This window comes from Papio anubis, chromosome 16, assembly GCF_008728515.1.
Source record: "Papio anubis isolate 15944 chromosome 16, Panubis1.0, whole genome shotgun sequence".
NCBI classification, from domain to species: domain Eukaryota; kingdom Metazoa; phylum Chordata; class Mammalia; order Primates; family Cercopithecidae; genus Papio; species Papio anubis.
In genome coordinates, this window is record NC_044991.1 from 76,174,937 (window position 1) to 76,202,475 (window position 27,539).

At 41.6% G+C, this 27,539-nt stretch overlaps 1 protein-coding gene across 2 annotated transcripts in view; it reads left to right on the plus strand.

Moving 5' to 3' along the window:
- The window catches only part of ARFGEF2 (ADP ribosylation factor guanine nucleotide exchange factor 2), a 113,221-nt gene extending 86,199 nt beyond the window's left edge, over positions 1–27,022 (plus strand). The window contains exons 28-39 of one of the 2 annotated variants that reach the window (XM_003904638.5): positions 1,195–1,355; positions 2,819–2,949; positions 3,086–3,215; positions 5,506–5,641; positions 6,490–6,628; positions 6,737–6,791; positions 8,127–8,241; positions 13,378–13,508; positions 15,300–15,468; positions 18,907–19,045; positions 22,400–22,517; positions 23,362–27,022. In XM_003904638.5, the coding sequence (XP_003904687.1) occupies positions 1,195–1,355; positions 2,819–2,949; positions 3,086–3,215; positions 5,506–5,641; positions 6,490–6,628; positions 6,737–6,791; positions 8,127–8,241; positions 13,378–13,508; positions 15,300–15,468; positions 18,907–19,045; positions 22,400–22,517; positions 23,362–23,538 (1,601 nt within the window). In that variant the 3' untranslated portion in view covers positions 23,539–27,022. The remainder of the gene's footprint in view (positions 1–1,194; positions 1,356–2,818; positions 2,950–3,085; positions 3,216–5,505; positions 5,642–6,489; positions 6,629–6,736; positions 6,792–8,126; positions 8,242–13,377; positions 13,509–15,299; positions 15,469–18,906; positions 19,046–22,399; positions 22,518–23,361) is intronic. The other variant, XM_009215954.4, reaches the window with a different exon arrangement.
- Positions 27,023–27,539: the final 517 nt, after the last annotated feature.

Sequence of the window (27,539 nt, forward strand, 5' to 3'; positions counted from 1 at the left end):
ACTATAAAAGAAGTACAGTCAGTCCTCATTATTGGTGGATTCCGTGTATGTACTCACTAAAATGTATATACATTAATAATGCCACAACCAGTACTCATGGTGCTTTTGTGGTCATTTGCCAACATGTGCATGCACAGAACAGCAAAAACTTGAGTCACCCAAGGCGCACATTCCCCGTTGTGGTGGAAGAAGGTGGTGCCCTGCCTTCTTGTTTGAGCTGCCATGACATAAACAAGTGTGCTTTCTGTGGTCTATCGAGTGCCATGTTTTTTTACATTTTTGTGCTTTTTGTTGGTGATTTATTTCACTGTTTAAAATGTCGCCCAAGCATAGTGCTGAATGCTGGGTAGTGTTCTACGTGCAGAAAGACTGTGATGTGTCTTATGGAAAAAATATGTGTGTTAGATGAGCTTCCTTCAAGAATGAGTTACAGTGCTATTGGCTGTGAGTTCAGTGTTAATGAATCAACAGTATCTATTAAATAAGGAGTCTTTTCATCAGGAACACACATACAACAAGGTTATGTCTTGATCAGCTGATGAAAATGTTCTGACCAGAGACTTGCAGGCATCTAGCTGCCTATCTCCGTATTTTCCCTAAGAGCCATGGTTCACTATTCTTGAATTCAGTGTTTATGGCAACTTTATAGAATGTAACTCTCATGAATAGTGAGAACAGACTATCCCATTATTTCCCCCATGTTACTAAAGAGGAAATTGAGGCACAGAAAAATAAATATAAGAACTTGCCTGAGGACACACAGTTTGGATGTAGTAGAACCAGGACTTGCAGTCGGGCAGTCCAGCCCAGCGTTAGTGCAGTGTCCCCCTCCTCTGGACTGACCAGGAGTCCTGGGTTCTGCCTGCAAGCATGTAACGTGATGTTTACTTCATTTCTATGGAAATTTGTAGGCATCGACTCATCTTTGCACATAGTTGGCATTCAATAAATGTTGAATGAATGGGTATTTGGGCCTTTACATCATTGCTTGAGCTCAGAAAGATTGTCTAGCCCAAGCTGTACCCAGTGAGTAATTTAATAAGAAAAACTGTCTTCCAAAGATACTGACATGCTTTCCTTAGATTTTCACAGTTATCTCTGATATATGTGTGTATGTGTTTGTGCGCACGTGCATGTTTTCATCCTCATTTCTAAATCCTGATCTTATGATAAATGTGCCTTGTGTTCCCCCAGCAACTATTTTCCAGCACCATTTTCCTGCAGCCATCGATTCCTTTCAGGATGCTGTGAAGTGCTTATCAGAGTTCGCCTGCAACGCCGCTTTCCCTGACACAAGCATGGAAGCGATTCGGCTCATCCGCTTCTGTGGCAAATACGTCTCTGAGAGGCCTCGGGTTCGTTTTTCCCCACCTTACTTAGATGGGCAGTGAAGGGAAAAGGTCATGAAGCAGAAATTCTTGCTCCTAACAAAGAGCTTTCCAGCTGCTCTTTTAGAAATGTATGTTTGCCCTAAATTAGGCGTTTATTTCAAAATGCTGCCATGGCAGGGAGTTAGGCCTTTTCATTATCTGTTACATGTGAAATTCTGTATTTTATTCATACTGAACCTATGGTATTCTACAAATTGTTTTTGCAAAAGTTACTTGTATTTTAGCTTTTGTATTTTGGCAAAGCTCAAGAAGCTAGACCTTTCTATTTGAAAGAAAACAAACCTCCCTTTTAGGAAATGGCATTATGTCTTTGTAATGTGCCTGAGAAATCATATTTAAAAATCACCTTTTGTTTTCTCCTGAAAATCATGGGGTTTTTTGTGATGTGTCTTATCTTTCTAAAGAGGCCTATTTGGTTTAAATGACAGAGTCCCAAAACACTGAAATAGGCTGAAAACAAGTCCGTCTAAACTATGATATCCTGTGTAGATCTCTACTTCAGTATCCTTTACAGAAAGAGCTATAAACCTCTAAGGTGAGATGTCTCATCCCTTACAACAGCTCACTAAGATGTGATGATAATGGGAGCCAATGTTGGTTGAGCACTTAGTACTTGTTGGGCACCATTCTAGATATATTTTCTGTATGTTGATTCATTTAGTCCCCACGTCAGACCTATGAGACGTAATTATATCCCATTGTACAGGAGAGTTAACCAAAGCACAGAAAGAAATTGCCTAACATTAGATAACAAGAGTTGCTAAAGAACTTTCAGTACCACTTCAAGAGTGGTTACAGAGCAGAGGAGTCAAAATCCCAGAAATAGAGCAGAGAGTAGGGCTATACATGCAGACTGTAGAGACTGCCAGGTCCTAGCTGCATGACCTTGAGCAGCTTACTGAAGCTCTTAATGCCTCATTTAATTCATCTATAACCCAGGACCATTGTTTCTACCTGCCACTTGGAATCCTTGTGAGAATTGTTAATCCATGAAAAGAACTTTTAACAGTGCTTGGCCCATAGCAAGCACTCAGTCAATAGTAGCTGCGGATGTTATTTTAAGTAATATGTATTACAGTAACATTCCAGAAAGACCTAAGATAATGAATTATCCTGGATATTTTGTCAATACCATTTGACCTTTAGAGCTCTTCTTAGTATAATACCTCCCACCCCCAGGACTCTTGTGATCTGCCCCCTTCAACTTGTTCTAAAACCCGCAGAGGTCCATAGGTTTGTACTGGGAAGCTGCTCATATGCCCTTTGGCACAGATAATGTCTTTGTGCAGTCTGTTCCCACTGTACCCTTGCTGAATGGAGATTTTTGGGAGAGAAAAATGTGTGGGGCCTTAATTGGTATATAGTTCCCTTTCAGTTCCTTCCTTTTGCATGATTAGTTTACACCTGAGATGTGATTTTCATCATAGGTGCTACAAGAATACACAAGTGATGACATGAATGTAGCTCCTGGTGACAGAGTCTGGGTCCGAGGCTGGTTCCCCATCTTATTCGAACTCTCCTGCATCATTAATAGATGCAAGTTAGATGTACGAACAAGGTAACCATGTTCCCGTGTGGTGGCCCCTTACATCACTGAAATGAACCTCATTTACTTGCTTACCTGACCCCACTCTTTTCTCTGTTGTTCTCTTCTCCACTATTCTTTCTTCTGTGCCTGACTTTGTTTCTTCCAGGGGACTCACAGTCATGTTTGAGATCATGAAGAGCTATGGCCACACCTTTGAAAAACACTGGTGGCAAGACCTGTTCAGAATTGTATTTCGGATTTTTGACAATATGAAACTCCCTGAGCAACAGTCAGAGGTGGGTGAAAACTACAGCACTGCCCTGGGTATAATGGAGAGGAAAGCCTTTCTGGCCTATATTTGCCTGTAGGGGCTGCGTCATCGTCTACCCAGAGTTCTTAAATACTGAGCAACTTAAGGTTTTAAAAATGGAAACACCTTTCTGATACTCTCCTACCAATATCAGCTAGTCCTGAGTGACTCTTCTCCACGTTCAGAAGAATGAGAGGAAACACATCTCTGTGGCCTGCTGCTTGGCCCTCAGGCATTGCACCTTCCAGTTCAGCAGGGCTGCTGACTGGTCACTGTAGTTGTTTTGTTCATATCAACCTCTGAGCAGTCAGAAAGTGGAATGTCTCTGCTCCCTTAAGGGTTTTTAATGAAGTTGCATTTGGAGATGATGTTGAATATTAGGCCTTTTTTTTTAAAAGGATGTTTGATGCCTGTAGGTGTTTTTATTTGGTCCCTTAGAGGTTCAGGGATAACGAAAGGGTATTCTAGGCTCAAGATTTTTAGATGGAAAAGTATCTTTTTTATTTCTTTTGGGAACAGCATTCCTTCCCTCACCCCAACATAAAAGTGACATATGCTTAATATGGAATATTAGGCAAATACAAAAAAATTATTCCTTTTACCATCCGAAATTAGAGTTAATGTTTTTGCAAATTTTTCTCAGTCTTCTGCATGGTTTAAATATGGTTCAGAGGCCAGGCACAGTGACTCATGCCTATAATCCCAGCATTTTGGGAAGGTGAGGTGGGAGGATTACTTGAGGCCAGGAGTTTGAGACCAACTTAGGCAACATAGTGAGACCCAATCTCTTAAATAAATAAATATGGTTGAGGTCATAGTATAGATGGAGTTTTCTAATCTTTTTAAATTTAAATATGTTTTTCCTCATTATAAAACAAATAGAACTACAGAACACAGACAAAAAGAAAGAAAAATGTAAACACCCACAGTTGCAGTTTTTCATAGGCAGCCACTGTTAAGACTTTCATCTGTGTGTCCACCCACACATGTATTTGTGATCCACCTTTTTTCTTCTATGAAAATAGAATTCCAACACACATATGTAAACTACTTCTTAAACTTAATACATGAGTATTTTTCCATAGCCATAACTTTTCTTCTAGAATGGTTTGTTTGTTTGTTCCTTTGTTTTGTTTCATTTTTTTGAGGCAGAGTCTTGCTCTGTTGCCCAGGCTGGAGCGCAGTGGTGCAATCTCAGCTCACTGCAACCTCCGTCTCCTAAGTTAAGCAATTCTCCTGCCTCAGCCTTCCAAGTAGCTGGGACTACAGGCCCATGCCACCATACCCAGCTAATTTTTGTAATTTAAGTAGAGACAGGATTTCACCATGTTGGCCATGTTGGTCTCAAACTCCTGACCTCAAGTGATCCACCCGCCTCAGCCTCCAAAGTGCAGGGATTACAGGTGTGAGCCACCACACCCAGCCGTTCTTCTACAATGTTGTTTTAATAATGGCTACAAAATAGTCTTAGCTGTGGATGTTCCACAGCTCATGAACATTTAGGCTGCTTCCAGTTTTTCTGGACAGCACTGAAATGAACATTTTTTGCAGCTACACTTGTACTTGTGGTGGTGTTTTCCTCTTTAAAGACAAGTGGCCAGGTTTGGGGCCTGCATATTACTAAGCCTTTTGATATGTACCACTAAGCTGACCTGCAGATATCTCTGTAGCCATTTACACTTCTGTCAACAATGCATGAGAGTTTCTGTTTCTCCATATTCGTTCCAGGTCTTCTCATTTTAATTTGTTTTAGTCATTGCTAATTTGATAAGCCAAATGTATCACACTGAAAAAGTGTTTCAAACTGCTAGTGAGGTGGCATATTTTCTCTCATAGGATTGATCGTTCTTAAGAGTTGCCTTTTATGAATTCTTCTTTTGTGAATTACTCTTAGCTCATCTACTAGGTTATTCATCTTTCTCCTATTGATTTATGCATTTTAAAATATATAATGTAGCATATGCTTACATGAGTTGCAGATGATTTGCCCACTTTATTATTTTTATTTTCTTTTCATTTTGGAAAAGTTAGCTTTTAAGTAACCAAATCTATCCATTTTTTTTTCACTTCTGGCTTCCACTTTTGGCATCATTACCATAATTTTATAAATATCTCTGTGTATATCCTCTGTACATATGATTGTGTTAACATTTTTAAGATGTCTTATTGATACATATCACCAAATTGCTTTCTACAACAGTTTTCCCAGGAGTACAAGAGTGCCTATCTCACTGCAGGGAGAATAGCTTTTAAGTGTTACCTTTTTGTTTTCCCAGAAATCTGAGTGGATGACAACAACCTGCAATCACGCACTTTATGCTATTTGTGATGTTTTTACCCAGTTTTATGAAGCTTTGAATGAAGTTCTTCTTTCTGATGTATTTGCACAATTGCAGTGGTGCGTAAAACAAGGTACTCTTTAAGCCTCTAGGCATCATTTTTCTTACATAGTCCTTAATGAGAGGTTAGTTTTTTCAATATTTAAAAGCATGGATGTAGTGCCAAGGAGTACAATGTGTAATTTAGTTGGTGAAATGTGTGTGTTTTAATTACAATATAAAAACAGTCCCCCCCAAGTCAGTTCATAAAGCATTTCTTAAAGATGGGATATAGTTATTTTTACATTCTACAAGATGTACCTTCATGTATTATACTGTTCTTTTTACTCTTGTATGTTTGAAATTTTCTCTAGTAAAATGTTTTTAAAATGTACTGTTTCAGTCAAGATCAACAGCTTCATCAAGAGACATTTTTCATTTGAGTAGTTGTGTGTTTATTTTAGAGTTTGTCAGGAAAAATACCCAGCTGGCACATTAGACCTGGATTCCGTAGATAATTTTGGCTTAGGGCAAGGCCAAATTAGTTACACTTTTGAAAAAGTGACTTAATTTTAAAATAAATGACAAAATATTTGATATTGTTCAAATGGCAAAAATTGGAAATGTAGTGTATGAGTGACTAAATTTTTGAAAACCTGGTCTAGTATTTTCTCTCTTCTATTACCATTTTTCATACATGAGCCACTTAAAGTAGCAAAATGTTGACCTTCTTTCTTTAGCAATAAAACTATGATAAACAATTTTATCTCTTCAAAAAAATTTTGATGAAAATTTTAATACTGTCTGTAGCATGGCTTCATTAATGAAAGGCGTAGAAACTCACCAGTTGCTGTCTCCAACTCACAATATACAGTATTTGAGACCTGGTTGGCATCAAAATAGCAGTAGAAGTTTAATGATAGATACTGCTTTATTTTACAGATAACGAACAGTTGGCGCGATCAGGTACAAATTGCTTAGAAAACTTAGTAATATCCAATGGAGAGAAATTCAGTCCTGAAGTCTGGGATGAAACCTGCAACTGTATGTTGGATATTTTCAAAACAACCATCCCACATGTGTAAGTGTTCATGCAGTTGTTCCCGTTTATCTCCGTGTGCATTGGATGTCTTAAAGCTCCTGATTGCCTTTCACATTGATTATTTTTTTTCTGTTTCTTTTTCTTAAGTTTGCTGACATGGAGACCTGTAGGAATGGAGGAAGATTCATCAGAAAAGCATTTGGTAGGATTTGGGGTTCTTCTTTGGTTGTCTTTTCTTTGTTCTATCTTAGTAAAAGATCAGTAAGCCTGTATAGTTTGTACTTTTTTTTAATGGGAAGTGAGTAAAAAAGTTATAAGATCTAAAAATAATATATGTTCATAATATATTTTTTAGAAAGTCCAGAAAAGCATTAAGCAAGTAAGTAACCTCGCCAAGTAAAAAGCAGTTTACATTTCTAGCTGCCGCTTTGTGTGACTGTGCCTGCCTAGGAAAGCCAGCCACATTTGAAATGAGGGATCATTTAGCATATAACAACATGTAAGCGTTTTTCCATATTTTAAACTATTCTTTAAGAGCAGCCTTTTCAGTGGCTGCATAGTATTATAATTTCTTTACTTCTCCCTTACCAGACTCTCAGGTTAGTTCTAGGATTTCAACATTGTAAACAGTGCTTTGGTGTAACTGTGCTTGTTTGTTGCCCTCCTAAATTAATAGCGCTTTCCTCTTCACCAAAGAAGTGGTAGTTCTTACTTTTTGTGTGAGTCCACATAAAGAAGTTCTAATTCAAATCTCACTTTTAAATACTTTGGTTTACAGAGAGGAGTTGAATTATTAACTTTTATTCCTAAATGACTCTAAGACCATTAGATTTTAAAAAGCATTTGGGATACAGCAACTGTCTTCTGCTGTTAAGTTTTTTATTTATTTTATTTTATTTTATTTTTGTCGAGACAGTCTCTCTGTCCCCAGGCTGGAGTGCAGCTGCCCAGTCTCAGCTCACTGCAGCCTCTGCCTCCTGGGTTCAAGCGATTCTCATGCCTCAGCCTCCTGCCAAGTAGCTGGGATTCCAGGTGCCCGCCACCACGCCCAGCTAATTTTTGTATTTTTAGCAGAGATGGGGTTTCACCATGTTGACCAGGCTGGTCTTGAACTCCTGACCTCAGGTGATCCGCCTGCCTTGACTTCCCAAAGTTCCGGGATTACAGGCATGAGCCACCGTGCCTGGCCTGCTGTCAACTTTTTAAAAAACTAGTTACTGCACTAGTAATTTATCTTTGAACTTGATCGCATAAAAAATTTGTCACTCTTATTGTTAAATCCTAATATGTAGAGAAATGTCCTCTTGGTTGGAATAGGAAAATATTAAATTTTACTGGGAGGAGAAGTAATTTAAATTCTTAATCTCTCCGTTGCAGCCTGTGAGGCATGTTACATTAAGCATGTGGTATAATTTTATTTTGAGCTAAGCAAGGCACTTGAATACAGGCTGGACCAGCCATATTAAAACAGGCACGTCTCTGCCCAAATTATGATGAAGAAAAGTGAGCATTGTGTTTCCCTCTGGTTTATGTTTAGGATGTGGATCTGGACCGCCAGTCTTTAAGCAGCATAGATAAAAATCCCTCTGAGAGAGGCCAGAGCCAGCTCTCTAACCCAACAGATGACAGCTGGAAGGGCAGACCATATGCAAGTAAGGCCACTTTTTAATTTGTTTTAAATAAATAACATGTTTATGTGATTCATATATTCAGAAGACACAAAAGGGTAAAAACATGAAAAGCCACCTTCTGCCCTATGCGTCAGTCTGCCAGTTCTCTGCAGCAGCCAAGGTTACCTGTTTCTCTGTACCTTTCCAGAGTCATGTTATCCACATGCAGGCAAGTACATACACATATACATTCACATACATACATAGTACATATGAATTTTCTCCTTTTACAAATTATGGCATAGTATGCCTTATTCTTTTTTCAGTTGATATATTTTAGAGATCATTCAAAATCGATACATAAGGAGCTTTCACATTCTTTTATACTGTTGTCTGTTATTTCAGTTTGTAGACATGCTTTTATTGCTTGAGTTGCTCTTAACCTACATTTATATTATTTCTAATCTTTTGCTGTTAGGAGCGATACTGCATTGAATAACCCAATACGTATGTCATTTGTGAATTTATGTAATAAATTCCTAAAAATGTACTGGAGTCAGTGGATAAGTGAATTTGCCATTTTTAAATATTTCCACATTGCTATCTATTAAATTTGTAGCTGTTTACATGATCTTTTTAGATGAAATACAACTTTGGACTAATTTTAACTTGGAATTTTCAAATTATGAGTCAAATTGAGTAGTTTTTCATACGTTAAAGCACCACTTCTGTTTTCTTCTCTATGAACTCCATAATCGTTGCTCATTTTCTGTTGATTGTTGGCCCCTTTTTTATTGGTTTGGAGGAGCTCTTGTGTACTAGAAACCCTTTTTCTGATATAAGTTTCTAATTATTTTTTCCAAATTGTCTCTTAATGTTGCTTATGGTGTGTTTTACTATCATTTAAAAAAATTAGTTTAACAGCTGTAGGTACCAGGCACTGTACTGTGTGTTTCATGTGTATTGTTTTATGTAATTCTCATACTAGCCTTTGAAGAGGTATTATCTTACATTTGAGGCAACTGGGGCTTAGACAGATGATAGAACTTGACAACATGTAGTCGAGTGGGGATTCAGACACATTTTGGCAGCCTGAGGAATGGGAACTTGTGAAGGTTGTTCTGGTCCTTTGAAAGTTGTGTGCCCCATTGTTTGCCTTTATAGCAGTCCCACCCTGTCCTCAACATGCTAGGCTGTAGCTGTTAACATTGAAGCTAACTTCTGAAGCAGCACATTGACAGTGTGCGGTCACCATTTTCTTTAGAAGGAATAAAAGTAGTCACCCTTGAAATTCATTAAAGAGGTACCACGTTGGGACTGGCCTGCTGTCTCTCGCTAACTGCTGCAGCCAGCTTCTCTCCAATGCCCAGTGATAGAATGATATCTTTTCCTTTTTCTTTTTCTTTTTCTTTTTTTGGAGACAGGGTCATACTCTATCTCCCAAGCTGGAGTACACTGGTGCAATCATAGCTCATTGCAGCCTTGAACTCCTGGGCTCAAGCAATCCTCCTGCCTCGGTCTCCTGAGTAGCTGGGACTATAGGCGTGTGTCACCACACCCGGCTAATTATTTTATTTTTTTAGAGATGGAGTCTCACTTTGTTGCCCAGGCTGGTCTTGAATTCTTGGACTCAAGCCATCCTCCTGCCTTGGCCTCCCAAAGTGTGGGGATTACATGCATGAGCCACCATGCCCAGCCTCTTTTTCTTCAGGAGCTCCAGATAAAGTAGTTTCTGTGTGGAGGCCAAGTGTACATTTCTTTCAATAAAGGAAGCACTCAGTGCAGCGAGTGTCTACACTCTGAGAAGTACCTAGGACTCAAGCCACCTCCCATTTCCCCAGGGAACAGTGCCTTTACTGCTCCCAGTCTCCCAGTTCAGCCGTAAGCTCAGGCAGACAAAATATTTGCACTATTATTATCATTTCCTTCTTTTTATTTTTGGTCCAAAATGCTTTAATTGACTTGGCATAAGTTGAATGTACATCTGCTGGAACTCCACTGTATTTAAAAAATAAATAAATAAAACATATCAACATGGAGAATTGTTACATGTTGGGCTGGGCGCGGTGGCTCACACCTGTAATCCCGGCACTCTGGGATGCCAAGGCATGTGGATCACCTGAGGTCGGGAGTTGGAGACCAGCCTGACCAACATGGAGAAACCCTGTCTCTACTAAAAATACAAAATTAGCCGAGCGTGGTGGCACATGCCTGTAATCCCAGCTACTCGGGAGGCTGAGGCAGGAGAGTTGCTTCAAACCAGGAGACGGAGGTTGCGGTGAGCCGAGGTCGTGCCATTGTACTCCAGCCTGGGCAACTAGAGCGGAACTCTGTCTCAAAAAAAAGAATTGTTACATGTTTTTATAATTTCACAACTGGCCAGATACAGTGGCTCACACCTATAATCCCAGCACTTTGGGAGACCAAGACCAATGGATTGCTTGAGCCCAGGATTTCAAGACCAGCCTGGCCAACATAGTGAGATGCCATCTCTATGACAAAAAAAAAATTTTTTTAATGAAATGAAAAAATAATTTCATAACCACTTTTAAAAACTTGAAGATGACTCAACCTCCTTGTTTTCTATCATTGAAATATTTAATGTTTTCAACATTCTGATTTTATAACAATAGGTTGGGAAAGGAAATCTCTGCTGTTCCTGTAGTCAAACCAGTGAACACTTACGATGTATTTGACATGGGCCACCCTTGGGCCCTCAGGGATTGAGAACACAAAAAGAATGTAGTTAGTCTACTCAGTAAGCAGAAATCACACTGCTAATTTGAACAGGGAAAATTCAATATAAAGAATTGTTGGGGCTGGGCGTGGTGGCTCACACCTGCAACCCTAACACTTTGGGAGGCTGAGGCAGGCAGATCATGAGGTCAGGAGTTCAAGACCAGCCTGGCCAACATAGTGAAACCCCATCTCTACTAAAAGTACAAAAAAAGTTAGCTGGATGTGGGCCGGGCGCAGTGGCTCACGCCTGTAATCCTAGCACTTTGGGAGGCTGAGGTGGGTGGATCATGAGGTCATGAGATCCAGACCATCCTGGCTAAGACGGTGAAACCCCGTCTCTACTAAAAATAAAAAAAAAATTAGCTGGGTGTGGTGGTGGGCGCCTGTAGTCCCAACTACTCGGGAGGCTGAGGCAGGACAATGGTGTGAACCCGGCAGGCGGAGCTTGCAATGAGCTGAGATTGCGCCACTGCACTCCAGCCTGGGCGACAGAGTGAGACTCCCTCTCAAAAGAAAAAAAAAATATTAGCCAGGTGTGGTGGCAGGCGCCTGTAGTCCCAGCTACTTGGGAGGCTGAGGCAGGAGAATCACTTGAAACTGGAGGAGCCAAGATTGTGCCACTGCACTCCAGCCTGGGCGACACAGCGAGACTCTGTCTCAAAAAAAAAAAAAAAAGAATTGTAGGCCGGGCACAGTGGCTCACGCCTATAATCCCAGCACTTTGGGAGGCTGAGGCAGGCAGATTACCTGAGGTCAGGAGTTTGAGACCAGCCTGGCTAAGATGGCGAAACCCCTTCTCTACTAAAATTACAAAAAACTAGCTGACACGGTGGCACGCATCTGTAATCCCAGCTACTAGCTACTCAGGAGGCTGAGGCAGGAGAATCGCTTGAACACAGGAGGCAGAGGTTGCAGTGAGCCGAGATCATGCTACTGCATTCCAGCCTGGGTGACAGAGCGAGACTCCGTCTCAAAAAAAAAAAAAAAAAAAGAATTGATAACTACTCAAAAGTTGTTAACCACTAAAAGGAACAAAAGACCACTCTTACTCTTAAGGGATACAGAAGTAGAAAATGCAGAAAGCAGCAAACCTAGCACTTTGGGAGGCCGAGGCAGGCAGACCGCTTGATGTTGTGGCGCAGGAGTTCAAGACCAGCCTGGGCAACGTGAGGAAATCCCATCTGTATTTAAAAGTCTTCTGGCCTCTTCAGAGAGGCTGGCTATTGCAGGAACCTGAAACTTCCTATGGTTAGGGCATAGTCCAATGGTGGTCTTTAGGAGTAGCCCACTGGGTAGCAGAGAAACTTGCTGGAGGACACAGAACCTGCATAGCTCACTTTCTTCAGGTCTTTGCTCATCACATTTTCTTTTCTTTTTTTTTTTTTTTTTTTTTTTTTGGACAGAGTCTTGCTCTATCACCCAGGCTGGAGTGCAGTAGCGAGATCTCGGCTCGCTGCAAGCTCTGCCTCCCGGGTTCACACCATTCTCCTGCCTCAGCCTCTCGAGTGGTTGGGACTACAGGCACCTGCCACCACGCGTGGCTAATTTTTTTGTATTTTTAGTAAAGATGGGGTTTCACCATGTTATCCAGGATGGTCTTGATCTCCTGACCTTGTGATCTGCCTGCCTCATCCTCCCAAAGTGCTGAGATTACAGGCGTGAGCAACCACGCCCAGCCTCAGATATCACATTTTCATAGAGATTTTCCTGACTAGTTTGCTTAAACTTGCAATCCTACCCTGACACTTTATATCCCTGTCTCTACCTGTCATCAATATTTGACATACAATATCTTATCTTTAAAATATTTCATTTATTGTCTGTCAACACCATGGGAGCAGAGATTTTTTTGGTCCAGTTTATTCATTGCTGTGCCACAACATTAAAAATTGTGCCTTAAGGCCAGGCGCGGTGGCTCAAGCCTGTAATCCCAGCACTTTGGGAGGCCGAGACGGGCGGATCACGAGGTCAGGAGATCGAGACCATCCTGGCTAACACGGTGAAACCCCGTCTCTACTAAAAAATACAAAAAACTAGCCAGGCGAGGTGGCGGGCGCCTGTAGTCCCAGCTACTTGGGAGGCTGAGGCAGGAGAATGGCGTGAACCCGGGAGGCGGAGCTTGCAGTGAGCTGAGATCCGGCCACTGCACTCCAGCCTGGGCGACAGAGCAAGACTCCGTCTCAAAAAAAAAAAAAAAAAAAAAACCAAAAGAATTGTGCCTTGACTGGGTGCACTGGCTCATGCTGTAATCCCAGCACTTCGGGAGGCTGAAGTGGGAGGATCACTTGAAGCCAGGAGTTCAAGATCAGCCTGGACAACATAGTGAGACCCCATGTCTTAAAAAAATAAATCCCTCCTTGTACGTAGTAGGAGCTCAGTGGATATTTCTTCAATATTGGCTGAATCATTATTAGGGTTAATCTTTATCATCTAACATAGATCAGAAACTGTTTGCCAGCCTCCTCATCAAGTGTGTGGTGCAGTTGGAATTGATACAGACCATTGACAACATTGTGTTCTACCCTGCAACAAGCAAAAAGGAGGATGCAGAGCACATGGTTGCGGCCCAGGTAAGAACAGGAGGCCTCGGGAAGAGCATCCCTGTCCATAGGGAGGTTGCTTTGATGTAGTGTTGTGCAGGAGCCAGCTCATACTGGCTTTCCAGAGCCCGTTATGCTCATCTCTTTCCAACCTCACATTCAGTGATGGCATGTTGATGCTTAAAATTGGCCTTAATGGGAGTTATTTACATCAGAAAAAAACAGCAAAGACTAAACATCAGGGCTTCATTTTTTTTAAGTATATACCCCATACCCCAGAGAGTGGGTGTATCAACATACCACTGCTTAGATGCCACCTCACTAGTGTTAGTTATCACAGGAACTATTCCCCATAATTGATATAGAGTTTAATCACAAATAAGTGAGAAGGAAAAATATATATAAAGATCCCAGTTTTTCCTTCAAAAATTTCATTTTTCGTTTTGTATATGCAACTTTCTACATATGAGATTCTTCTTTTGTTGTTGTTGTTGTTGTTTTGTTTTTTTGGTGAGACAAAGTCTCACTCTGTCACCCAGGCTGGAGTGCAGTGGTGCAATCACAGGTCACTGGGGCTTCAACCTCCCAGGCTCAGGTGATTCTGCCATCTCAGCCTCTTAAGTAGCTGGGACTACAGGCACATGCTGCCATGCCTAGTTAATTTTTTACATTTTTTTGTAGAGATGGGGTTTTGCCATGTTGCCCAGCCTGGTCTCAAACTCTTGGACTCAAGTGATCTGCCCACCTCAGCCTCCCAAAGTGTTGGGATTGCAGGCATGCACCACCATGCCCAGCCTACATATCAGATTCTTGAAAACATAGAGAATTGAGTGTCCAAAAGTTGGACAGTAATCCTACACCATGGGTTACAAATGTCAGTGCTTCAGGGGCTAGCAGATCCCGTGAGAGTGAGTAAGTAAAGCGAGTGAGGCAGGCTGGGTAGGGACTGCGGTAAACCAGAAATCTCTAACTCAGTCAAAGCCCCTGCCACCTCTCAGCTGTAGCGCCCAGTTACCATCCAAGTGGGTTAAGCTGTGACAGTTTCTAGTGTTTCAAGAGTAGCCAAAATCAAGATTTTTTTTCATAGAGGAAGTCATGTTTTAAATAGTAGCAAAAAATAATGTAAATTTTATTACTGCTGGAAATAAACCGCAGTGAGTGTCCTTTTTGATTTTTAAATTTTAGTCAACTTGTTCAATAAAGTTTCCTAGCATTTCATACATGTTTCAAAAATGCATTCCTGGGCCGGGCACGGTGGCTCACACTTGTAATCCCACCACTTTGGGAGGCCGATGCAGGCAGATCACAAGGTTGAGTTTGAGATCAGTCTGACCAACATGGTGAAACCCCATCTCTACTAAAAATACAAAAATTAGCCAGGCGTGGTGGCAGGCACCTGTAATCCCAGCTACTCAGGAGGCTGAAGCAGGAGAATCACTTGAACCCAGGAGGCAGAGGTTGCAGTGAGCCAAGATTGAGCCACTGCACTCCAGCCTGGGTGGCAGAGAGAGACTGTCTCAAAAAAAGCATTCCTGTAATGAAATAATTGGAGACACACACACTCCTGTTTATGCAATGGAGGCAGCACTGATGAAACTGAAACTTTGGCCAGCCAAACCTGGCATCATGGAACAGCTCAGTGTGTTCCTTCACCAGCCCGTGAGCAGAGTCTAAATGGAAATGTTTCAGGGTGTTGGGGAATAAAGTGTGTCTTATAGAGAGGATGACTTTGGGAGAGGATGACTGCCATTGTCTGCAATCACAATGCCAGAGCATTCCATCTTCTTCACTAGCTCTTCTATCCTCTGTCCTGTCCTCTAGCAAGACACGCTGGATGCAGATATCCACATAGAGACGGAGGATCAGGGCATGTATAAGTACATGTCTTCCCAGCACCTCTTCAAGCTGTTGGACTGTTTGCAGGAATCCCATTCATTCTCAAAGGCCTTCAACTCCAATTATGAGCAGCGGACTGTCCTGTGGCGAGCAGGTAAGGCCACACAGCAGATAAAATAGATGGCCACACTGGTCACCATACCAAAACATTATAGTGTTTGGGAAATGCGCAAAATTTTAAACATAGCTATAATAACTTAACAGATATTTTCATGCTTGAGGGAGAGAGAAGGGAAATATTGGATAGGTTTCATCCCAGTACATGGTAGATTCTCAGTACGTATTTGATGAAAAGACAAATTGAGGCCAGGTGCGGTGGTTCACACCTGTAATACCAACACTTTGGGAGGCTGAGGCAGGCAGATCACTTGAGGCCAGGAGTTGGAGACCAGCCTGGCCAACATGGCGAAACCTCATCTCTACTAAAAATATAAAAATTAGCCAGGCATGGTGGTGCATACCCGTAATCCCAGCTACTTGGGAGGCTGAGGCAGGAGAATCGCTTGTACCCGGGAGGCAGAGGTTGCAGTGAGCCAATATTACGCCACTGCACTCCAGCCTGGGCAACAGAGCAAGAGTCCATCTCAAAAAAAAAAAAAAGACAAATTGAAAGTTGGAGAATTGAATTGATTTAACAAGTCAAGAAATTTTATGACTGGGTGTGGTGGCTCACGCCTATAATCCCAGCACTCTGGGAGGCTGAGGCAGGCGGATTATTTGAGCCCAGGAGTTCAAGACCAGCCTGGGCAACATAGCAAAACCCCATCTCTACCCAAAAAAAGTATATGAAAATTAGCTGGGCATTGTGGTGCACACCATACTCAGGAGGCTGAGGTGGGAGGATCACTTGAGCCCAGGAGATGGAGGTTGCAGTGAGCCAAGATTGCACACTGCACTGCAGCCTGGGCAGCAGGGGGAGACCCTGTCTCAAGGAAAAAAAAAAAAATTTACATTAAATTAAAAGTTAAATATGACATAAAAAATGTGGTAGTCTAAGAAAAACAGAAACCATTCATCAATTTTCCAAGCCTTTTAGGGGTTTATTCACTTTCCTACCTCCAAAAGTAAATACATAAACCCTGGAAGTAAATAATATTTTTTTCCGGGGTGTTGGTGGGATTCTCATTATTTTGAACTTTGCATACAAGTGATGCTTTATATAATTTTTGTATTGTTACCATTACTTGTTGTTGTTGTTGTTGTTGAGACAGAGTCTTACTCTGTTGCTCAGGCTGGAGTGCAGTGGTGCAGTCTCGGCTCACTGCAGTCTGTACCTCCCAGGTTCAAGCAATTCTCATGCCCCAGCCTTCCAAGTAGTTGGGTTTACAGGCACATGCCACCATGCCCAGCTAATTTTTATATTTTTAGTAGAAACAGGGTTTCAGCATGTTGGCCTGGCTGGTCTTGAACTCCTGACCTCAAGTAATCCACCCATCTCAGCCTCCCAGAATTCTAGGATTATAGGCGTGAGCTACTGCACCTGGCCTGGTTACCATTACTTTTTGTCCCCAAATATTTATTTTAACCCACAATTAAAGAATGTCATTTTTCTCTACAGCCTTAAAATATCCAGCTGTTTTATGTCTTTGCCTATAATAAGGTTTTGCTGGTGAGGGTGGTTTGCATATCTCTAAAGCTGATTGGTACTACTTTGTTTTTAAGAATGTGTTTTTATTTTTTTGTTTATTTATATTTTTTGGGGGGGGGAGATAGAGTCTCACTCTGTCACCAGGCTGGAGTGCAGTGGCGCGATCTTGGCTCACTGCAACCTCTGCCTCCTGGGTTCAAGCAGTTCTCCTGCCCCAACCTCCCGAGTAGCTGGAACTACAGGCACGTGCTACCATGCCCAACTAATTTTTGTATTTTTAGTAGAGATGGGGTTTCACCATGTTGGCCAACATGGTCTCGCTCTCTTGACCTCGTGATCCACCCGCCTCGGCCTCCCAAAGTGCTGGGATTACAGGCGTGAGCCGCCATGCCCAGCCTAGAATTCTTAAGAGCTGTTACATTTGAGAAGCCAAAACCAATGGCTTCACCAGCCAATAAGCAAAGTCTAAATGGAGAGCAGGCCAGGCAAGGTGGTTCATACCTGTAATCCCAGCACTTTGGAAGGCTGAGGTGGGTGGATCACTTGAGGTCAGGGGTTTGAGACAACATGGCGAAACCTCGTCTCTACAAAAAAACACAAAAATTAGTGAGGCATGGTGGCGTGCACTTGTAGTTCCAGCTAGGCAGGAGGCTGAGGCAGGAGGGTAACTTGAGCCTGGGAGGTCGAGATTGCAGTGAGCCTAGATTGTATGCTGCACTCCAGCCTGGGTGACAGAGTGAGACTCTGTCTCAAAATAAAATAAAATACCAATAAATAAATGGAGAACAGTACAGGGCATTGAAAAATGAAGTTCTAGGCCAGGCACGGTGGCTCAAGCCTGTAATCCCAGCACTTTGGGAGGCCGAGACGGGTGGATCACGAGGTCAGGAGATTGAGACCATCCTGGCTAACACGGTGAAACTCCCTCTCTACTAAAAAATACAAAAAACTAGCCGGGCGAGGTGGTGGGCGCCTATAGTCCCAGCTACTTGGGAGGCTGAGGCAGGAGAATGGCGTAAACCCGGGAGGCAGAGCTTGCAGTGAGCTGAGATCCGGCCACTGCACTCCAGCCTGGGTGACAGAGCGAGACTCCGTCTCAAAAAAAAAAAAAAAAAAAAAAGAGAAATGAAGTTCTTATACAGAGGATGACTTTTGGGGAGTCGTAACTGCCTTCATTTGGTATCACAATCGATCTGTATTAAGAATATATATAAAATGTTTCAGGCCAGGCTCAGTGGCTCATTTCTGTAATCCCATCCCTTTGGAAAGCTAAGACAGGAAGATTGCTTGAGTCCAGGAATTTGAAACCAGGCAGGGCTACATAGTAAAATCCTGTCTGTACAAACTCTAAAAAATTGGCTGGGCGTGGTGGCTCACGTAATCCCAGCACTTTGGGAGGCCAAGGCAGGCAGATCACCTGAGGTCAGGAATTTGAGACCAGCCTGACCAACATGGACAAACCCTGTCTCTACTAAAAATACAAAAATTAGCCCGGTGTGGTGGTGGGCGCCTGTAATCCCAGCTAATCAGGAGGCTGAGGCAGGAGAATCGCTTGAACCTGGGAGGCGGAGGTTGTGGTGAGCTGAGATCGCGCCATTGCACTGCAGCCTGGGCAACAAGAGTGAAACTCCATCAAATAAATAAATAAATAAATAAATAAATAAATAAATAAATAAGCCAGGCATGGTGGCACACATCTATGGTCCTGGCTACTCAGGAGGCTGAGGCAGGAGGATCATTGAGCCCAAGAATTGGAGGCTGCAGTGAGCTATGATCATGCCACTGCACTCCAGCCAAGGTGACAGAGCGAGACGGTATCAAGAAAAGAAAAAAAAAAAAACAGATGTTTCAATATTTCATGAAGTAACTAGATTTCTAGTTCATACACAGTTATCAGCATTATCTTAGAAATGTGCACTAATTATATGAATGTCTGATCTCTAGGTTTTAAGGGCAAGTCTAAACCCAATCTTCTAAAACAAGAAACCAGCAGCCTGGCCTGTTGTTTGAGGATCCTGTTTCGAATGTATGTTGATGAGAACCGCAGGGATTCCTGGGAAGAAATACAGCAGAGACTTTTAACGTAAGAAAAATAGTTTCTGATTAGATTTCTATCTGCCATATACAAAATGTGTCACAGCAATACTGTGGATTGAAAAGAGTGGGAGAAAAATATATGCTGACACTCTGACAAATTATTTTCCTTTTTATTTTTTCTATTTGGTGACTCTCCCACTTCACTTTTAATGCCCTGAAGAGGGCAGAGCCTTATCTGTTTCACTGATAAGTCCTTGCTTGAGCCCAGGAGTTGAAGGGTGCTGGGAGCTACGCATAGAAACATGGACAGTGAAAACTGCTCCTAGCAGTGAGCAGGCTAGATGGAAGTCCTGACTCTGGCTGGAGCCTTGTGGTCTTAGGCAGGTTACTATCCCTCTTGGGACCAGGTCCTCTCTAGAACTGTTGTCAGCAATAACATCCCATTATTCCGTCTTTCCAAGAAGAATGTAATTTAAATCATATAACTAGGATGTGCCTACAAAATTATCCAGAAATGCACCAATGGGGAGAGAGTGGAATACTGATGAGGAAGCCCCAGCCAGAAAAGTAGGTCTTTGCCAACCAGCTTCCTGGGCATCAGCAGGATTCTGATGCCTGAGCTTTCTTTTTCTCCTGTAACGTTTAAAAACAGTAACACACAGTGCTGGCAAATGTGTGGTGAGAATGCACTCTCCTGCATAGCTCGTTGGAGTGTACAATGGCATGATCTTTCTGGAAAGTAGGTGGGATACCAGGAGCCCTAAAGTGTTCATTCTCTGTGACTCAGTCATTCCACTGTTACAGAATCTGCTTCAGAAAATATTTTAGAAATAGGAACCAGGAATAACACACAGAATATTCACTGAAGATTTATCAGGAGAAAAAATTTTAAGCAGCTCAACTAAGTTATGATATGTCCTAAATTACGATATTATGAAATATCCCCATTAAAAGTGAATTTTTTTTTTTTGAGATGGAGTCTCGCTCTGTTGCCCAGGCTGGAGTGCAGTGGCACAGTCTTGGCTTACTGCAACCTCCGCCTCCTGGTTTCAAGCAATTCTCCTGCCCCAGCCTCCTGAGTAGCTGGAACTACAGGCGTGCGCCACCACACCCAGCTAATTTTTATATTTTTAGTAGAAACGGGGTTTCACCATGTTGGCCAGGATGGTCTCACTCTCTTGACCTCGTGATTCACCCACCTCGGCCTCCCAAAGTGCTGGGATTACAGGCATGAACCACCGTGCCCGGCCTAAAAGTGAATTTTTTTTTTTTTTTTTTTGAGATGGAGTCTCGCTCTGTCACCCAGGCCGGAGTGCAATGGTGTGATCTTGGCTCACTGCAACCTCCGTCTCCCAGGTACAAGCGATTCTTCTGCTTCAGCCTCCCGAGTAGCTGGGACTACAGGCGTGCACCATCACACCTGGCTAATTTTTGTATTTTTAGTAGAGACGAGGTTTCACCATATTGGCCAGGCTGGTCTTGAACTCCTGACCTCGTGATCCCCCCACCTTGGCCTCCCAAAGTGCAGGGATTACAGGTGTGAGCCACTGCGCCTGGCCTAAAAGTGAAATTTTTAAGAAATAATTTTACTTAATGTGCGAACTTGTTCATAATACAATAAATTTTACTCCCAAAAAGAAGCTGCAAAAGTGTTTTTACTCGCAATTTTCAGCAATTGGGGCGTTTTACTTGTTTTTTAGAGTCAGGGTCTCGCTATGTTGCCCAGGCTGGTCTTGAACTCCTGGGCTTATGAGCTCTTCCTGCCTCAGCCTCCTGAGTAGCTGGGACTACAGGTGAGCAATTTTTCTTTTGAAATCTTAGCAGAAAAAAAAAAAAACTGGAAGGAAATCTGCCAAAATATTGTCATATATCCCTTAGAATGATGGAACTTTTTTCTTCTTTATAATTTTTTCTTTTATAATTTTTTACACTTATCAGTTACCTTACAATGAGAATAAATAACAAGTCATATAGTGAAAAGAGAATTAATTAACTAAAGGAGGCACTAATGGCTTATTTCAACTTAAGCCCAAAAGAGAAATACCTACAGTCTTATAAAGTTTCTATAAAGGAGATATGTAAGGCCAGGCGCGGTGGCTCACTCCTGTAATCTCAGCACTTTGGGAGGCCAAGCCAGGTGGATCACAAGGTCAGGAGTTTCAGACCAGCCTGGCCAACATGGCCCTGTCTCTACTAAAATTACAAAAATTAGCCAGGCGTAGTGGCGGGTGCCTGTAATCCCAGTTACTCGGGAGGCTGAGACAGGAGAATCACTTGAACCTAGCAGGCGGAGGTTGCAAAGAGCCAAGATTGTGCCATTGCACTCCAGCCTGGGCAACAAGAGCAAGACTCTGTCTCAAAATAAAAAAAAGAGATATGTAAATGTCAAGTTTTTGGCATAACATGATTTTTTTTAAAAAAAAGCAATTAAATGTGATTGTGAGGAGAGAAAGGCAGTTATATAATTGTGAGTAATAAGCTCCTATGCTACAGACGTTGATTGAGCTCAGCCCTAGGCATGTGCCAGGACTGAGCCAAGTTATCACTTAACGTATTTATTTCATGTAATCCTCACAACATCCCCTTGAGTTTGAACTTTTTTTTTTTTTTTGAGACAGTCTCACTCTGTCGCCCAGGGTGGAGTACAGTGGTATGATCTCAGTTTACTGCAACCTCCAACTCCCGAGTTCAAGCGATTCTCGTGCCTCAGCCATCTGAGTAGCTGGGATTACAGATATGCACCACCACTCCCAACTAATTTTTCTATTTTTAGTAGAGATGGGGTTTTGCTACATTGGCCAGACTGGTCTCGAACTCCTGGCTTCAAGTGATCTGCCTGCGTTGGCCTCCCAGAGTGCTGGGATTATAGGCATGAGCCACTGCACCCGGCCAATTTTTTATCTCCATTTTATAGCTGAAGAAACTAAGGCTCAGTGATTTGCCCCAGATAGCACAGCCAGAGTGGGTGCTCAATGGTTACTGCAGTGGCTGAGCTCAGAGGCTCAAGCTTACATCTATAATCCCAGCACTTTGGGACACCAAGGCAGGCAGATTGCTCAGCCCAGGAGTTCAAGACCAGCCTGAGCAACATGGTGAAACCCCATCTCTCCTAAAAATCAAAAAAGCCAGGAGTGGTGGCGCAAGCATGTAGTCTTAGCTGCTTGGGAGGCCGAGGTGGGAGGATCAGCTTGAGCCTGAGGAGGTCAAGGCTACAGTGAATCATGGTCACACCACTGCACTCCAGCTTGGGTGGCAGAGCAAGACCCTGTCTCAAAAAAAAAAGTAATTAAAAAAACATGTTAAAAGAATTTAAAAAATAGCACAAGAATGAATAGTTCTCCCCTGAATGTGAGATGTTAATCAATTGTTCGATATGCCCTCACCTCTCTAATTCTTCTAGTGTTTGCAGTGAAGCTCTTGCCTATTTCATCACCGTGAATTCTGAAAGCCATCGGGAGGCCTGGACAAGTCTCCTGTTGTTACTTCTAACCAAAACTCTCAAAATAAATGATGAAAAGGTATGAACAAGTAAACTCTGACATTTCCACTAGGACATAAAGTTTGGGTTGGCTTTTCATTCAAGAGTTTGCAGTAACTGTTTTCTCAGTTCTCCCAAGGATGGTTACATGACTAGCACCATTCTAGATGCATTGGAGAGAAATTCATTACAGAAAATGGGTGCCACAGGATATTAGGGCTTTTTCCCTGGAAGAACCCTAGTTGAAAAGGCTGAAATTTAGACCTCATGTGTTGCTGTTAGGAATGGTATGGTGATTTTCAGTGCAGGAAGAGGGTTAAGATTGTGAAGTACTGGTTTTGACCTAGGAACCTGCTTTATAAAGTAAAAGAGCTGTTGACTTTTGGCAGCAAGACTATCCAAATTTAATTAAAGTTAAATATAACTGAAAGAAGCTTTAATTTGCAAGGTTTTCTTTCAACTTTTTTTTTTTTTTTTTGAGACAGTCTTGCTTTGTCATACAGGCCGGAATGCAGTGGCGTGATCTAGCTCACTGCAACCTCTGCCTCCCAGGCTCAAGCCATCCTCCCACCTCAGCCTCCTGAGTACCTGGGACCACAGACACACGCCACCACGCCCGGCTAAGTTTTTGTATTTTTGGTAGAGACGGGTTTTCACCATGTTGCCCAGGCTGATCTCAAATTCCTGAGCTCAAGCGATCCACCTGCCTTGGCCTCCCCAGGTGCTGGGATTACAGACGTGAGTCACTGCGCCCGGCCCCAACTTTCTAATAGCAAGCAAAGCACCAATATTGTAATAAGTTTCAGGGTGAGATTAACACTTCTGAAAAACTGGTGGCCCCCAGAAAAACTGTCTAATTTTATCTGTTTCTCTCCCACCTCAAGTTCAAAGCACATGCTTCAATGTACTACCCCTACTTGTGTGAAATTATGCAGTTTGACTTGATCCCTGAGCTCCGAGCAGTTCTGCGGAAGTTCTTCCTACGGATAGGTGTTGTGTATAAGATATGGATTCCAGAAGAGCCATCACAGGTACCAGCAGCACTGTCACCAGTGTGGTAGCCCTGGCTGCCCCGGCCACTGCTGCAGCTCTGCAGAATGTTCAGCATGCCATCTCTGACTGGCACATCTCGTGAAGGGTCATAGAAACAAGGAGTTGGCATCTTGGATCTCAGAATGACCTGGATACGGATGGCCTCTACGCTGCTCCATCACAGTCCCCAACTAAGGCTTATGGTATTTCATTAAACCGTTGCATACCCAGTTAGCACAGTAGGTGGGGAGTCTGCTTCATCTCTATCATTCCATTTTTCTGATTAAACTGTCAAATCTGTCATTGCATATGCCATCATTTTCTAGCAAAATCCCATGATTGGCCATAAACGTTTTGTAAGAAGAAGTCACTCTCCTTGAAAATACTGAACATAGCTGTATAGGTTTGTGATTATTAGAGAGTATGTTAATAAAACTTCTTGTAACGGCTAACTGCCACCTAAAATATGCTGGGTTTTCTGTTGTTGTTTGAGTGTGTTAGAGAAATTTGAGTGTTTTTGTCAGTTATGAGTCAGCTGTAATTAGATTAGTTTAGGGACAGGTTGGGATTAGAGAAGAGTTTTTTTTTTGTGTTTTGTTAATGTCTGAGTGATTTTAAAAGTATTTAACAAAAAGATATTGAAAATTTGGTTGAAGTTTAGTAATTAAGTTAGAATTAAGAGTTTTGCGAGGTTAAAAAAATGTGCCTCGTGGATCTCCCTGTTTTAGTAACATGGGGAGAAAAAGTCTACAGGAAAAAGTGAACAATTTAATGAAGATGATTATTAGCCTTCCTTGAAGTATTTGTGGATGGGTGTTAAATTAAAATTTCCAGAATACACTGTCCATCTCACACACTCTGAAATCTAATATATGAAGTAGTAATGAAAATGAAGTAGTAATTTAACCAGAGTTCATTTATCCTTGAATAAACCTTTTTATTTTTACCTCAGAAAAGTGAGTATACTGGCAGTTAGTGTCACTGCTTTGCACAGTCCCCATTAGACCCTCCAGAGAGGGACAGTAACTGTGCATAAGAAGCCGCTCCCATGAGCCTCCTTGGCCTCATGTCATGGGTGGAACTGGAGCTGTGTCGGGGCCAGCACAGCTGAACTGTGACAATGGCAGGAGGTAGCATGTGCCCAGCACTTCCATTAATCTGAGCCTAGGAGTTGAATTCTTCGGCAAAGTTAGATTCTGAGGTCCTTATTATGTTAATGATGGTGCAATACTCTCACCTGCAGTAGAACTGAGTTCTGATGCAGCTTGTGTAAAAGCGGGCAGTACACAAGTACGACCCGAACCTGCGAACAGTATACATGGATGCTCACCCATGAGAAGGAGCACACACGCCTCATTCTCTGCCCTCACCCACTGCTCACCTAGAGCATCGCTGAGCGTTAGACAAAGTGTTACATGGAGTGATTAAAACATTCAGACGTCTACCTACGCTCTTTAGTCCTGTAAATTGGGTTGTATTGATGTCAACTCTGGTGCCTTAGAAGTTAGTAGTTTGGGAACCTATCTGTAAAATCGGATGTTTTTTCTTTGTAGAGAAGGATTTCTGGTGCTTTTGCTTACTAAGAGACCGATATTCTTAAGTTGTTTTCTTGTTTTAATAGCCTTGAGAAATGTTTGGTTTTTGGCCAGCAGAATTCTTATCTACTTTTTTCTTTCCCAAAAAGTGTTTTTTAATTTCTCTACCAAAGAAAAAATGAGCAAGTTTAGGTTTTTACATGACGTACATACATTAGATAAAAGGAGCTATATAATTTAGCAGGAAAGGACTACGGGAGAATACTTTATTGTGAGTGGAAAGTGTTGGCACATTTGACTGGCTTGCCCTGGAATCCACTGCACTGTGAAACCTATGCTCCCTGGTATCATAGCACGTTGCCACCTCAACAAGTCAGTTGCCTCCATTGATATTTGTACTAAAGGTATACATGGGGAACACGTGTTCATTCATTAAGTTTATCTTGCATGCAGCTATATCCCTGATTGGTTATTTTCCTTTCCTTCTGAGGTTCTCATGTCATTTTCTTCATCGAATGTGACTAAAATCTTTCCGGTATCTTCCTGCCCTCTCTTTAATTTTGCCTTTTGCAGGGTAGCAGATGTGTCAGTGCATTTTATTACTTGCTGAAGACATTCCGGCTTAAATTTCTTATTAGTTTAGTATTTTAAAAGAATGAATTTTCTGAATGAGGCATTTGAATTGTACCAGCAATGGACTTTTAAAAAACTGGATGTAAAACCATTCAGGGTAATTTTTCTTATCAGTGGACAGTGACGAACAGAGGAAATCCCTTACCTCCAATAATAAGCCATTCAGCCTAAATTCATTTTTATGAGTAAATCTATTCTTTCTCATGGTAAATGTGGCCTGTGCCACTCAAACACTAGTGAAAGGGTATGTACAACTGCAACATCAGGCCAGAACACCATTTATTTATCCGAGTAATGTAGGAGAGTGAAACATTTTCCAAGGCCTTATTTCTTTTTCAGAATGCTTTAAGTGTTGATTATATGTGCTAGGTCTCTCGAGAAGTTTTTATTTGTTACAATACTGCTGCTTTGAGCAATTTTGTTTCTCTTCATTGTCTGTTAGGGAAATCACCAGCTTTGGCATCTTAACAACAAACAGTGGATGGGTAATTTTTATTTCTGATACGCATCTTTAGAGTCAAATATATCTTTTCCTTGTACTCCTTATGTACAACCAAAGAACATACATTATGAAAATTGTATTATAATATCTGGAAACACAACATTTTCCTCTGACAGATGACTTTTGTACAAAATGAGAAAAAAAAAAACCCTGTACTTTTTTTTGTTGTTCTTTTGTGATTAAGGGTATATACATTTAGTAGTCTTTGTTATTAAAGGAACCTGCTGATAAGTACAAGTATGACCATCTCATTCAGATGTTTGTTGTTATGATGCAAATGGATATTGGTTTCAATAGAAGCTGGATCCTTAATACTGCATTTTCTAAATTTTGTTTTAATATTTTTGTTAAAGTAGACATAGCTGAACTCACATGAAATCTTGGAATTTTGTTATCAGCAGCTTTGCAGTTCGGGAAACAAAGAAACCAAAGCTGAGTATTTTAAGGAATGAACATACCTGGAAATCCTTGCTCTCAAAACAAAACAATGTAATCTATTAAAGGTGTTGTTTTACTCAGTGTTCTAATTTTTAAAAAATTTTATCTGCATATTTGCATCAAATATTTATGTGCAAAATGTATGTTTTACCTCCTTAAAATGCCTAAAAGTTAGTTAATAGTTACTTTGGTTTAATCTATACACAATGATTAAGTGCATTTAATATTGGTAATTTAATGAAAACCATTCCTTGCCCAATGGATGTATAAATTTTTGAAAGAATAAGCAGAATTATATAATATGAAATGCTATGTAAAGTTTTCTATGTAAAAATATTATGTATAATACTATTAAAATATCCCATGCTTTGATCAGGTGGTAAATCAATAAAAATTTAAAAAGTATAGCTGTTTCTAATGTAGTAATTTTAAAAACATATATCAAGCCATAGTTTTGGATCAGTTTATGTCCCTCACCAATCAAAGGGGGAAAATTCCAGTCATGAGAAGATTCTTTATATACTTCTTGAATCTATTAACTTTGTTTGTTGTTGCTAGTTACAAAATTTAATTGTAAGGATCAAGCAGTAGCTATTGGTTGAACAAGTACACACTGACAGCTTTGAAACGTTCAGATGCTATCTATTTATTTATTTTGGGGACAGGGTCTTGCCCTGTAGCCCAGGCTGAGAGCAGTGGTACAATCACAGCTCACTGCAGCCTTGACCTTCTGGGCTCAAGTAATCCTCCCACCTCAGCTTCCTGATTAGCCGGAACTACAGGGCCAGTAGTGAGACACCTTGCCCGGCTAATTTTTGTATTTTTTTGTAGAGATGGGGTTTCACCATGTTGCCCAGGCTGGTCTTGAATTCCTGACCTCAGCGATCCTCCCATCTTGGCCTCCCAAAGTACTGAAATTACA